The 13,030-nt window shown below is 45.0% G+C and overlaps 1 protein-coding gene across 9 annotated transcripts in view; it reads left to right on the top strand.

Annotated features, from left to right (window-relative positions):
- Nucleotides 1–13,030, top strand: part of AGAP1 (ArfGAP with GTPase domain, ankyrin repeat and PH domain 1) — a 390,099-nt gene that overhangs the window by 329,526 nt on the left and 47,543 nt on the right. For all 9 annotated transcript variants that reach the window (XM_054069546.1, XM_054069540.1, XM_054069538.1 and 6 more), the window contains 2 exons: nt 8,119–8,273; nt 11,317–11,407. In XM_054069546.1, coding sequence (XP_053925521.1) covers nt 8,119–8,273; nt 11,317–11,407 — 246 coding nt within the window. The remainder of the gene's footprint in view (nt 1–8,118; nt 8,274–11,316; nt 11,408–13,030) is intronic.

The following is a 13,030-nucleotide window of genomic DNA, read 5'->3' as shown; positions in this document are numbered from 1 at the left end:
GATTTTCTATCTACTTGTTACAAAATGGCAACAGGGAAACAAGTATAAAGATTTCCCTTCTGTTTGACGGATAAAGGTTTTATTTTTTTTAGGACCAGTTTAGTTTGGAGAATCTTTTTATCTTGCTAATCAAACTGAGTATCCAAGGCACCTTGGGTAAGTGTATGGGGACACGTTCCTCGTAGCCACGCTCCAAAGAGTTTTGAGACATAAAATCGGAGCGAAAATCTGAAATTAGCAAATGGAATTTATTTTTTTTTTTTGGAAGCTTTTTCCCCACCAAAAACTGTCCACTCAGTATTCTCCGTAGCTTTGCATCTTTGAGCTGATACCTTAAGCCTTTGTGTGAAAGCCGGAACATTGAGACATGCAAATGGCGAGTTAATGAGCATTGTAAGTATTAAAAGCCACATGTTTAGATAATTATGCCTTCAAAAAAGGGGACGATGATAGGAAATGACAGTCCAGAATAACCAATCTGCTTTGGTCTTCAGCACGTGCTTGCTCCATTGCACTTACACCTTTTTACAGACCAAACCTGCTCCCATCACGGGCGGTCCCATTTCTGAACGCTTGATTGAGAAAGCAGCCTCTCCCGTGATTTTTAACACCAATTCCCTTATTCAGGTATTGTGCGGGTAGCAAAATCTCCGATTAAGATGGAGAAATCTGCAGCTCAGGTGCTGCCACTGTTCTGTGGGTGGTTGGCGGCAGCAGGTGTGTGGATGCTCCTCAGCGTGGTGGATCTCCGGCGCCTACACAGGGTCGCCTTGTGGTGTGGATTAGTACACACGGCAGATGTCTCAGTCCCTTGAGCTAAACCAGCCTTTCATCACCGGTTTGTCACTCCCGGGTAGCGATACCAAACAGTAGGTGCTTGGCAGCAGCAGGTACATGGATGCTCCTCAGCGTGGTGGATCTCCAGCACTTACGGTCACCTCCTGCTGTGCACCATGCGAAGCTGGGAGTCTATCCTGAGCGCGGCTCCTCTCCCTTAGCTGGGTGGTAGCAAAAACATTACTTTTGTGATGTGTCTGTCCCGGTCGCAGGGGAATGAGGAAGGGTAGGGTTTTCTCAGAGGCGGCTGGGAGTGAGAGCACAGCTGGAGGACACTCACTTCCGAGGGCGAAAGGGACCGGGCGTTATACAGCTGTGTCCTTTGCTCTTCCTCTGTCAGTTTTGTGTGACTGCAAAAAAATCTTAACTTTCTTTAATTTTAGATCATGCCTGAAACTCTTAGTGTTCAGATTTGGTTTTTCCTATCAGGAGGCACTGGCAAATGAAGAAGTCTCACCTGCTTCTTATCGCACACGGCCGGGCTTTCAGCAACCCTTTGATCCTCTAGAGGAAAGTAGGTAGTGTCCATGTGCTGTACTTAAAACCAGACCCTGCTCTGTCTTTCAGACCAGCCGGAGTTGCCGGTGCCCGCTGTCATAGCAGTATCGTTAGAATATAGAGTTCTTTTCCCTAGAATATAGAGTTCTTTGTATCTTTACAACGCTAATTCGTGTGGTTTAACATGTATGAAGATATTAAGTCCTCATTTTTGCTCTCTTTGTGGTTACGTATGTGATGTGCTGAGCAGTGCTGCGTCTGAGTTGCCAGGCTCTCGTGGAAAACTTCTCCTCGGCATAAAGGTATTCAAGGCAAGGTTGGATGAGACCTTCATCAACTTGACGTAGTGGGAGGTGTCCCTGCCCATGGCAAGGGCTTGGAACTGGATGGGCTTTGAGGTCCTTCTCAACCCAAACCATTCTATGATTCTCTGATTCTCTATGATTCTCTGAATATCTCAGATATTCATTAACTCCCGAAATACCTTTTGATTAACAATTAGCGATGCCGTTGCTGCTGTGGTGCTGTGCCGATGCAGAAGGTTGGCTTTTGCTGACCACAGAGGGGGAGGCGGTTGAGAGGACCTGAGGTAAGCTCTGCCCAACAGTCCTGCCTTTGTTACACCTCTTGGCTAAGCAAGCTCTGCGGCTTTCAAACACGGATGATTTAAAAAGCAAACCGCAGGCTTGAAATGTGTTCAGATAACAACTAATGCAAGTGTGGCCTCACGTACGTTATGAACTGAATTTTAGAATTCCATCATGGGTTTCTTCCAACCATGTTGTCTTGGCCTCCACGTAAAACAACAAATACAGATGGCAGGGGGGGTCAGTCCCTCGAGGTAGAAACCAGCCTTTCATCACCAGTTTGTCGCTCACAGGTAGCGATCTAAAACAGCACCGCTGAAAAATCCTTCCAGTGGAGCACAACCTTTATCAAGAGCTGTGGGCAACCAATAGCAGAGCTATATTGTCCTGATAGGGTTGATTTTCAAAACTAATTAGATTTAGACACTGGGCTTGGAAAGGGGAGAGAGGCATTAGCATAGTCATGCCCAGTGGGACATGGCACAAATATTTCCTTAATTGAGGCTGCTAATAAACATACTTCTCTTCCAACTTACAGGGATAATTTACAGCGAGTGGCGAAAGGTAACGATAGTTAACGTTATATGGTATCGGCACTGGTGAGACCGCACCTCGAATGCTGTGTTCAGTTCTGGGCCCCTCACCACAAGAAGGATGTTGAGGCTCTGGAGTGTGTCCAGAGAAGAGCAACGAAGCTGGTGAGGGGCTGGAGAACAAGTCTGACGAGGAGCGGCTGAGAGAGCTGGGGTTGTTTAGCCTGGAGAAGAGGAGGCTGAGGGGAGACCTTATTACTCTCTACAACTACCTGAAAGGAGGTTGTGGAGAGGAGGGAGCTGGGCTCTTCTCCCAAGTGACAGGGGACAGGACAAGGGGGAATGGCCTGAAGCTCCGTCAGGGGAGGGTCAGGTTGGATATCAGAAAAAAATTCTTCACAGTAAGAGTCATGGGGCACTGGAACAGCTGCCCAGGGAGGGGGTCGAGTCGCCTTCCCTGGAGGTGTTCAAGGAACGGGTGGATGAAGTGCTGAGGGACATGGTTTAGGGAGTGTTAGGAATGGTTGGATTCGATGATCCAGTGGGTCCTTTCCAACCTGGTGATTCTGTGATTCCGTGATTCTGTAAATAACGTGCGCCTTTGTTGTAAACAAATTGTATATGGTAAAGATCAACCGTTGATCGCCAGGGCGCCTCGGCGCGTTTTCGTTCTCGTCCTTCTGGAAGATGAAAGGTTGTTGAGGAAGGGTGCTTGAGCGGCAGTGATTTTTGTGAGAGGACGTGATAAAAAGGGAGTTTAAATAGGTCTCAGTGTTGAGGAAGGCTTGGCTGCATTTCAAGCTGTAACCTCAACTCCTGAAGATGCTTTGCGGGTGTTTGAAATAGGCCATTGAGAGTCATTTGGTTCTGCGCTTGGCTTCTTGTTTCTGGAAAGTGTTTCCTCTCTGAGTAGCATCGTCCACTACCAGCACAGTGAGTTACTGTTAATTAGCAACAGCACCAGCATCCTCTGATGACAGCTACGGTGGGCGAAGATGCAAATGCACAATCTGGCACTTGGTGAAAGAGGCTGATTGGCTTGGAAGACAGAAGATGCAGTTTTCATTCCGATTCTGACAAAATATTTATATAGGACTCTGAGAAATGCCTTAAGCCTGGCAAGTCTTTATGGAAAAAAATATGTTTTGAAAACAAACTTTGGGGATGGGTGTAATTCTGACCGCAGAGTGCCCGGTGGAAAGCAACTCTTGTCTGGACTTCAAACTCTTGTGGTTACCCACCGCTGGTGCATGCTGGTGGTGACTATTTATGTAATTCTTAATATTGAGAATAAAAGATGTGGGAAGATGCAAAAATATTGAGAATAAAAGATGTGGGAAATTGCAAACAAACTGATGCAAGCACACCATTTAGAACCGCTCTTACGGGACACCAAGAGGCATAACTCCTTCTGGACATGTGTTTTCCCTACATTTTAGTAGACTTAATTGAGTTCTCTGGAACAAGTTATAGACTAATTGTGCCCTCTAGTTATTTTCAGTGTCGTTTTCTAAATCTGATCTCTGTTACATACCATAAACACAGGCATTTATAAGGGAAACACGGTGAGACCGCACCTGAGCGTTTGTTTTGCCTCATACAATTCTTTTCTTTTAAGAGATTGTATATCTTGCTTTCCGTAAGCGGGTGGGCTCTACCGATGTCTTTCTTTTGGCAGAGCAAATTCGATGGTAATTTGGGTTAAATGCAGTAGCTTTACTATAAAAAGATGATAGTGAAGACAATATGTGCAGCAGAGACAGTGAATATCGTGTGGCTTCTTGGAAGCGGTGTGGTGGTTGTGGTGGTGTGGTGGCCTCCCTAAAACTCACTGGTGGTGTGCCCACTTCTACTGATCCTCTAAAACAAATCACTTAGGATCCATATAATCACAATTTTACAGTTTCGGCTCATTTCCCATCCCAACTGCCCCTTCCCACTTAAAAAAAAAAAAAGGGAGGGTAAACCAAACAACAGCAACAAAATTGTAGACATCTCCTGTTGATAATAACTTCCAAATGGAAATGAGTTGCAGCTGGTTCTTCGCACTTTAACCCTTTGTCTGCCAGCCTTCCAGGAAATAATTGATGACTGATTGGCCCATTAACCTTTTTTTTTTTTAAATAAAAAAAGTTTGACAGCCTGGACTTGTGTAATGAGGAGGGATTCCTGGTGAAATCAGGTTGATGGCTGAGTTGCTTGCCCCCGAGGATGCAGAATTAGCCCCGCGGGACCTCGTCTGCATAGAAACTGGACACAATTAGTGTAATATCTGGTGTTATTAATGTAGTTTGGAGTAATTGGGCAGGTTGATTTCGACAGATTGACGGTGCTAAAATACTATTATAGTGGACCTTGCTATGAATAACTGTTAAACATGGAAAACTGTTTAATAAAATTCTGTGATTGGGCTCACAGGGATTTAAATGGCACAACCTGTAATTTTACTGAAGAGTAAAGCTGAACAATTCCATTCAGCTGCCTGGATTTTCCTGTTCGTGAATGCGGTGGATAAAGACATACACATTCTCCACTCATCTTTTGTAGGCATTGCCCTGCGGGTGACACGGAGCAGGCACCGCTGCTTCTCTCACAGTTGTGCTTACCAAATAAAATTTGTTGTATTTAAGCAGGAAAAAGTGTTACTGAACACATCTTCAGCTCGCTGAGTTGCTCTTCAGCTGAGCTTTTTCATTAAATTGTAGAATAGTTTGGGTAGGACGGGACCTTAAAGATCATCCAGTTCCACCCCCTGCCATGGGCAGGGATACGGCCCACTGGATCAGGGTGATCACAGCTCTGTCCATCCTGGCCTTGAGCACCTCCAGGGATGGGGCAGCCAATGCTTCTCTGTGCCACCACCCTTACAGGAAAACGTTTCTTCCTAAGATTTCACCTCAATCTCCCCTCTTTCAGATGAAAACCTTTCCCCCTCATCCTATCCCTGCACTCTCTGATCCAGAGCCCCTCCCCAGCTTTCCTGGAGCCCCTTTCAGCACTGGAAGCTGCTCTAAGGTCTCCCTGGAGCCTTCTTGTCTCCAGGCTGAACAACCCCAACTCTCTCAGGCTATCTTCATTTGGAAGGTGCTCCAGCCCTTGGATCATCTCCGTGGCCTCCTCTGGACTCGCTCCAACAGCTCCGTGTCCTTCCTGTGCTGAGGAGCTAAACCTGAAGCTAAGACTGTAAGAGAGCGAAAACTTGCGTGTTCTTAATATATGATTTTTCTATGATTTAATATATGATGACCAAGTTTTCAGCTACCTTAACTGATGAAACAAGAATGTCCTTCCAGCCCAGTCTGAAATCATAACCCACAGCAGGGCCATACTGGGACAGACTCGTCAGCCTGTGACATGGATTTTGTTATCCGCAGCCACAAAGGTTGTGCAAGGTCTTTACAGCTTTTGTCACCATGTCAGGTGGTCAGAGCCGAAAAGGTCAGGAGATGAAACACAGGAGCCTCTCCATTGGGAAAAGATTTGGTGTATGGAAGAGCGACCACGGGAAATGGCTGGAGGTTTGCCCCAAGTTGCACTCCGATTGCCTGAATGACCCATTTGAAGGGAGAGAACTTTGTGTGGTGTTTCTGGAGGACAAAGCTTGCGGAGGTACCACTGCAAGGATGGTGTTCCAGCCTGGCTTTTAAACCGTACACTGGCTGAATTGCAGAGTTTACTTCTCATAAACCCTTCTCGGGCAAACCGGCTTCACGGTCAAGCTTATTGGCAAATAGAAGATGGGAAGATTCAACGATGCTGCGTCTTGATTGTATATATTTCTTTTACTGGAATTCTGTTGCTGGGAAATCGCAGGATTAGCACAGAGAGACTCTCCAAGTGTATACTTGTTGAGTTTTACTTCTATACCGCATGCGCTTATTATGTGTGGAGACAGCCCTGCCACGGGCGCTGGAGGAGTCTCCTCTCTTGTTGTGCTCTTCTCTGTCTTTGCCTCCCTCCAGGGTCTCCTCCTTGCTGGAAAAGAGAGTGTGGAGAATTGTTATATGAGGTGGCAAAAATGACTGTTTTCTGGGCAGATCCTGCAAGAGGGGAGATTGAGATGAGATCTTAGGAAGAAATGTTTTCCTGTGAGGGTGGGGACGCCCTGGCCCAGGTTGCCCAGAGCAGTGGTGGCTGCCCCATCCCTGGAGGGGTTCCAGGCCAGGTTGGATGGGGCTTTGAGCTCCTGATCCAGTGGGAGGCGTCCCTGCCCATGGCAGGGGGTGGAACTGGATGGGCTTTAAGGTCCTTTCCTACCCAAACCATTCTATGATTCTGTGAGACACCACACAGGACTGAACATAATTTCCTTTATTGTTGAGTAGATCTTCTTACATCTTTCTCCTAAACTCTTGAAAGCTCTGATAAATGTGTTATTTTCCATGATTAATCACAGCATTTTGGGTAAAGAGTCTACTCATTTGCTTTTATCACTGCCTTGCTTAAGTGCAAAGTAGTTGTAGCTGTACAGTTGCATCATTTCTCTTGTCTTTCTTTTCCCTCTTATCCCGCACTGTATTTTTTTAGTGCAGCTGCTGCTTCATGCAGCTCATATACCTGGAAATAACCTTCACCTCCGTGTTTATTCTCACCTCGAGGTGCAAAGTAACCTTCTGCTGTCTTTGAGTTACCATTAAAACCATGCACTGGCTTCGCTAACGTGGAGTTTATCAAAGAAAACCAGTTGTCCCCCAGGTTGGGAACACGACTGCCAGTGAGCGGCAGCGCTGGATTTGTCATTTACCTTTTCGTGCTTATGGATGGTAAGATAATGCAGGAGTTTCATGACTCTGAATATATAGTAAGTCATTAGTAGGCAAGCAAATGTAAATGCTCTTTCTAAAGCCCATTATGGCTGATGTTCACCAGAACTTTGTGCTCTATTATTCTGTTCCTTTCATGCTTCGTGCCTGCCCTTCCCAATTCCACATGCGCAGCTTCCCTGATTTTTTTTTTTCAATTTGACTCTGGTGTCCCATGTGTAGTCAGAGCATGTGGCCATTTAGTTCAGTTCTGACGCTATTTTCATCCGCTGCGGTCCTCTGGCCTGAATACTTGTCCTTATACTCCAGTAGCCCTAAGGATATTTCATTGACCCTTTCTGCTGGCTTCTCAGATCATTTTCTCATCTCCTGTGTCGAACGTGAATGTTGAATAGGTTGAACTGATTTTTATCCTGTATTATCACCCAGTGTATTTATACTGTAGACAAGAAAATGTACGCATCCGCTTTTAATATATCTGTGCGTGTGAAAAACTGCTTGAAGGAAGAGGGTAAACTCTCAAATTGCCTGTATTGCCGGCTCTTTGCAGTCCATCCATCTTTTAAGTTACCGTGTGGCACAATTTGATTTTTACCTTACGTAGCTCTTAGCAGCTCAGGTTTAAATTGAAGCGATGCTTGTCGGACACTTTGTGTTCCATAAAAATACAGACTTGGTACCAAACTCACAAACACACAGAGGCACTGAATAATTACCCCAAAGAGTACTTTATCTACGTGGTATTTGGAGAGAGAAGAGTTTTGCAGGGTGGTTGGATATATCCAGCCTCAAATGTCCAGCCTTGCGTTAGCTTCTTACATCGCAGCCGTGCTCACCAAACAGGACTCTCTCGAGAGCCTTACGCTTAAAACTTTTCTTCCTATTGCTTGTTTTTTACAGAACAAGAAGAAAACTTTGAGTTTATCATTGTCTCTCTCACCGGCCAGACTTGGCACTTTGAAGCTACCACATATGAAGAAAGAGACGCGTGGGTTCAAGCCATCGAGAGTCAGATCTTGGCCAGTTTACAGTCATGCGAGAGCAGCAAGAACAAGGTATGGGACACAGAGGAAGAGTGAAAATCGGTAATGGATGGATGATGAAAACAAATTAAAGAAATCTGAATTTTAACCCTCTACTGCTTGAATTTTAACCTTCTACTCCTAGCGATATGCATGTATTACACGCAACAGAACAGCGTTAGAGCTGTGTGCGTATCAGATATTTCAAGGCAGCTGGTGCTGCCGCCTGTTCGACCGTTTTTGACAGCAATCGAATTAATGGAGCTTCTGGATTATCCGTTTTGCTGTCGGTTTTGCTCTTAAAATTGTGACTGAGCTGGGTCATGGACTCTGAGAAGCTGCATAGTGTAGGAGACGTGCTGCAGATTCAGGTTGGTTTCAGGTTAGAGATGTGCAGAAGGCCCTTAAAGAAAAGCCTGTCTTGGAGAAGAGCGGAGGCAGACTCAAAACCCGGCGAATTTTCTGGTCCAATCTCTAGTTGAGTCCACTGAGCTCCCACGTGGCAAAACTGAACTCCATATTCTGGTTGCCGTGACCATAAATGTTAGGTAGCGTTCAGCGACAGGGCTCTGCTCTGGTGAAGTGATACAAATCACTGAAACCAAATTTAAACCACTGATTTCATGTCTGTTGCTTTACAAAGCATATGCATGATTTTTCTCTTCTTTAATTACACTGAATTAATTTTTTTATGGGTTTTCTGCTTTAACTAATATACTAGAAAGCAAATCCAGAATCAGTTCATCAGAGCTTTTTGGGGGCGAGGTGAACGTTATCTGAGAGGTACAGACCTTCTACTTTGCAATTCTTTTATAGGATGTCAGGAATAATTTGTTCTCCTTTTCCTGTCAAAATAGATAAATAAATGTTTAAAACCTGAGACTTCTTCAGCTATTGCTTGTTTTGGAATGGCAAGAGAACTGCTTCTCGAGTCTCTGTGTTTGCAGAAACTTCACAACTAGAGAGCAGGTGTTGAATGGTAGTGGAGGGAGAGAAGCGAGAAGTAATTCCTCAGACCTGTAGTTCCTTTAACATTATCCACCAGGCAGATGTTTTTAATAATTTTCTATTGCAAGGAGGAGACTGTTGTTTTGAAATGGATTCCTGCTTTCCTTGCCCTTATCTACCAGAGCAGATCAGACACCAGTAATTATCATCTTCACCATCATATAGTTTAATGACCATTTTCTTTCTGGGGGAGGAGTGGCTGGAGAGCTGCATGGAGGAGAAGGACCTGGGGGTGCTGGTTGACAGCCAACTGACCATGAGCCGGCAGTGTGCCCAGGGGGCCAAGAAGGCCAACGGCATCTTGGCTTGTATCAGAAATGGGGTCACCAGCAGGTCCAGGGAGGTGATTCTCCCTCTGTACTCAGCACTGGTGAGACCGCACCTTGAATACTGTGTTCAGTTCTGGACCCCTCACCACAAGAAGGATGTTGAGGCTCTGGAGTGTGTCCAGAGAAGAGCAACAAAGCTGGTGAGGGGCTGGAGAACGTCTGACGAGGAGCGGCTGAGAGAGCTGGGGTTGTTTAGCCTTGAGAAGAGGAGGCTGAGGGGAGACCTTATTGCTCTCTACAACTGCCTGAAAGGAGGTTGTGGAGAGGAGGGAGCTGGGCTCTTCTCCCTGGTGACAGGGGACAGGACAAGAGGGAATGGCCTGAAGCTCCGTCAGGGGAGGTTCAGGTTGGATATCAGAAAAAAATTCTTCACAGTAAGAGTCATCGGGCACTGGAACAGCTGCCCAGGGAGGGGGTCGAGTCGCCTTCCCTGGAGGTGTTTAAGGAACGGGTTGATGAAGTGCTGAGGGACATGGTTTAGGGAGTGTTAGGAATGGTTGGACTCGATGATCCAATGGGTCCTTTCCAACCTGGTGATTCTGTGATTCTGTGTGATTCTTTAAAAAAAAATATTAAAAAAATTCTTTCCAATAGGTATTTCCGAGATATTAAAAAAAATGACTCCTTATATTTTTTTCTTGCCTTTCCTGGATTTATGCATTTGACTGTGTATGTTAAGGGAGTATAACAGACGAGATGTGTACACTCACACCCGTATAAAAATAGTAATACAAAGAGGATAAAGAGTGCTGGTACCCACGGGGAAGGTTGGCCACTGTGTATATTAAATATTCTTTTGAAAGGAAGACTCCCTTGGTAGGATTATGCGTGTACAAGGAGCTTTGGGATTATATAGTCAGCCCGCTACAATGCTCACAGAGGTTTTATTTCTCTAAAGTATTATTGAAGTCTCAAAACATGTCAGAAGAAGTAGCTGGAATAGCAAAGTGTAGTCGGTTGGACAGCTTTAGCTGTAGCTTTAGTCCTGTTGACAGATGAGGAGGACGTATCTCCTCGTGGCCATACTTACAACCTTAAACCAATTCCTTGCAACGAGTCCATTATTTGACACAGGTAACCATTTTCTACTCAGAGGGTGGTTTAGTAGAGCTGAAGTATTTGTACATCCTGACAGTCTCTCGGGGTCCCGGGTAGAGGTCATTGGCAGGTCATCATGGAGAGAAGCTACATGAGAGCAATCTGATTAAATCTGACCTTTCGATGGTAAAAAGATTTCAGTTGCTTTCGCAAACCATCCTTTAGTCTTCATTAGCAAAAGCATAAACGTCAATAAAAGGAATCGATTTTATGAAATAATATTCGTATCTAATTTATCTCCAGAAGTAAACCTACACTGTGACCGCTTTACTTGTGAATGGAGGGGTCATTTGGAGCTCAGTTTTCCTCTGTGCAGTCTCCCCACTTGTTAGAATCCAAACTGGACACCTCCAAACACTGTTTTCTCCTGGGCAGGGTGGAGAGAGCCCTGGGAGGAATCCTGAAATGTTAGGAACGTGGGAGGAAAAAACAGTCCCTTCTTGGCAGACGTGGACTCACGATTCTTGGAGATGGCAAAGGATCACCACTTCTCAGGAGGCAAAACAAAGACTTGGGTTCTTTGATCATTTGATCTTGATACGAGCTTGAGTTTTGCTATTTGTTCAGCTGACGGTTGTGTCTTCTCATACTTTTTATTGGGTTCTCACTTGTTGCTTATGCTTTTCTTTCAATCTACCCAGTCCCGCCTGACGAGTCAAAACGAAGCCATGGCCCTTCAGTCCATACGGAACATCAGAGGCAATTCCCACTGCGTGGACTGCGAAGCACAGAGTAAGTAGAGCTACTTGGTTTCAGAAAACTGACCTCTTCTCCTTCTTTTTGGCCAGGACTTAAGTGAACGCCCGCTATGGGCTTTGTCTTTTTTGATATTACATTCCAGATGTTGTTTGAAAGCTTCTTCTTCATTATGGAGTTTGCTTAATCAGACTTATTTATGTTAGTTTATACTTCATATATGCTGTGCCAGATGCACCCTAATTTTTTCCCCTTGTTGTTTCACATGCTGCTTCAAATGTTAGTATTTCTTTCCTCCTTTCCTTTGAACAAAGTTACTTCCCTTTTGATATCAGTTACTTCCATTTTCCTCTTGTTTTTCGTGGAGAGGGCACATGTGCCATAGCAATATTTTCAAAGAGGCAGAGCTTGATTGGTGGTTTTTTTTGGTTTCGTTTTTTTAGGGTTACTTGTCAGAAGAAACCAAAGTCATTTCTCATTATATCTGGATACTAGAAAACTTATTTGGGATTTTTTCCCCCCTTTGTGTTCTTTCCCTTTTTTTTATTTTCTAAAACATATACTTAGTGTTCAGAAAAGTGTTCTCAAGAATACTTTGAGCTGCGGTTCACCTCACTAACCCTGGCTGAGGTCATTATTCTGGTGCTCTTTAGTTCCAGGGGTTTGCAACAAAGCCACAAAAAGGAAGCGCTCTCGCTCTAAAGCAATTAGTTGGAGAAGCAGAAGGATTGAGAAATTGTGCGTCTTTGTTTCTTTGGTATTTGAAAGTCAGGACTTTTTTTTGTGATTTTTACATGTGCTTTAAATGGGAAAATATTGATTTATTTATCTTTGAGTATAATTATTTTGAGTATAATTATTATTACTGGTCTAAGGCATTTTAACATCCCAGTTAACTGTAAAATGAGCATTCATTTTGGAAGTGCAGCTCCTTTTGCGCGACTGTTTTGTTGTCTCTGTGGTTCTATGTTGTCTCTATGAATCATGAGTCTATGATTCTGTGATTCTATGGTTGGTCATTTAGCCAGTTCCATCATTCACTAAACCTTGCCTCATCCTCAGAAGGCTTCAATCATAGAATCATAGTGTCTGAGTTGGAAGGTACCTACAAGGATCGAATGCAACCCCTGTTCCTGCACAGGACAACCCCAACATTCTCACCATGGGGTTGGGGGTGTTGGCTAAATGCTTCTGGAATGTCGTCAGGTTTGGTGCCATGACGGTTTCCCTGGGACCACCCTGTGGGAGAAGAACCTTTCCCTAATATCCAGCCTAACCCTCCTCTGGCACATCTTCCTGCCATTCCCTTGGGTCCTATCATTGGTCATGAGAGAGAAGAGCTCAGCGCCTGCTCCTCCTCCTCCTCTTGTGAGGAAGCTGTAGATGCGATGAGCTCTCCCCTCAGTCTCCTCTTCTCCAGGCTGAACACACCCAGTGATTTTAGCTACTCCTCATATGGCTTCCCCAGTAAACCCTTCACCAACTTTGTGGCCTCTGGACGTGCTCCGGTAGCTTTGGATCCTTCTTTGAGCACCCAGTGCTCCAGGTGAGGAGCAGAGCAGGACAATCACCTTTGTAGATCGGCCGGCAGTGCTGTGCTTGATGCATCCCAGGACACGGCTGGCCCTCTTGGCTGCCAGGACACACTGGTTAGCACGT

Source organism: Cuculus canorus, chromosome 6 (genome assembly GCF_017976375.1).
Source record: "Cuculus canorus isolate bCucCan1 chromosome 6, bCucCan1.pri, whole genome shotgun sequence".
Classification (NCBI taxonomy): domain Eukaryota; kingdom Metazoa; phylum Chordata; class Aves; order Cuculiformes; family Cuculidae; genus Cuculus; species Cuculus canorus.
Note: the sequence above shows the minus strand (reverse complement) of the source record. Positions and strands in the feature narration are given on the sequence as shown.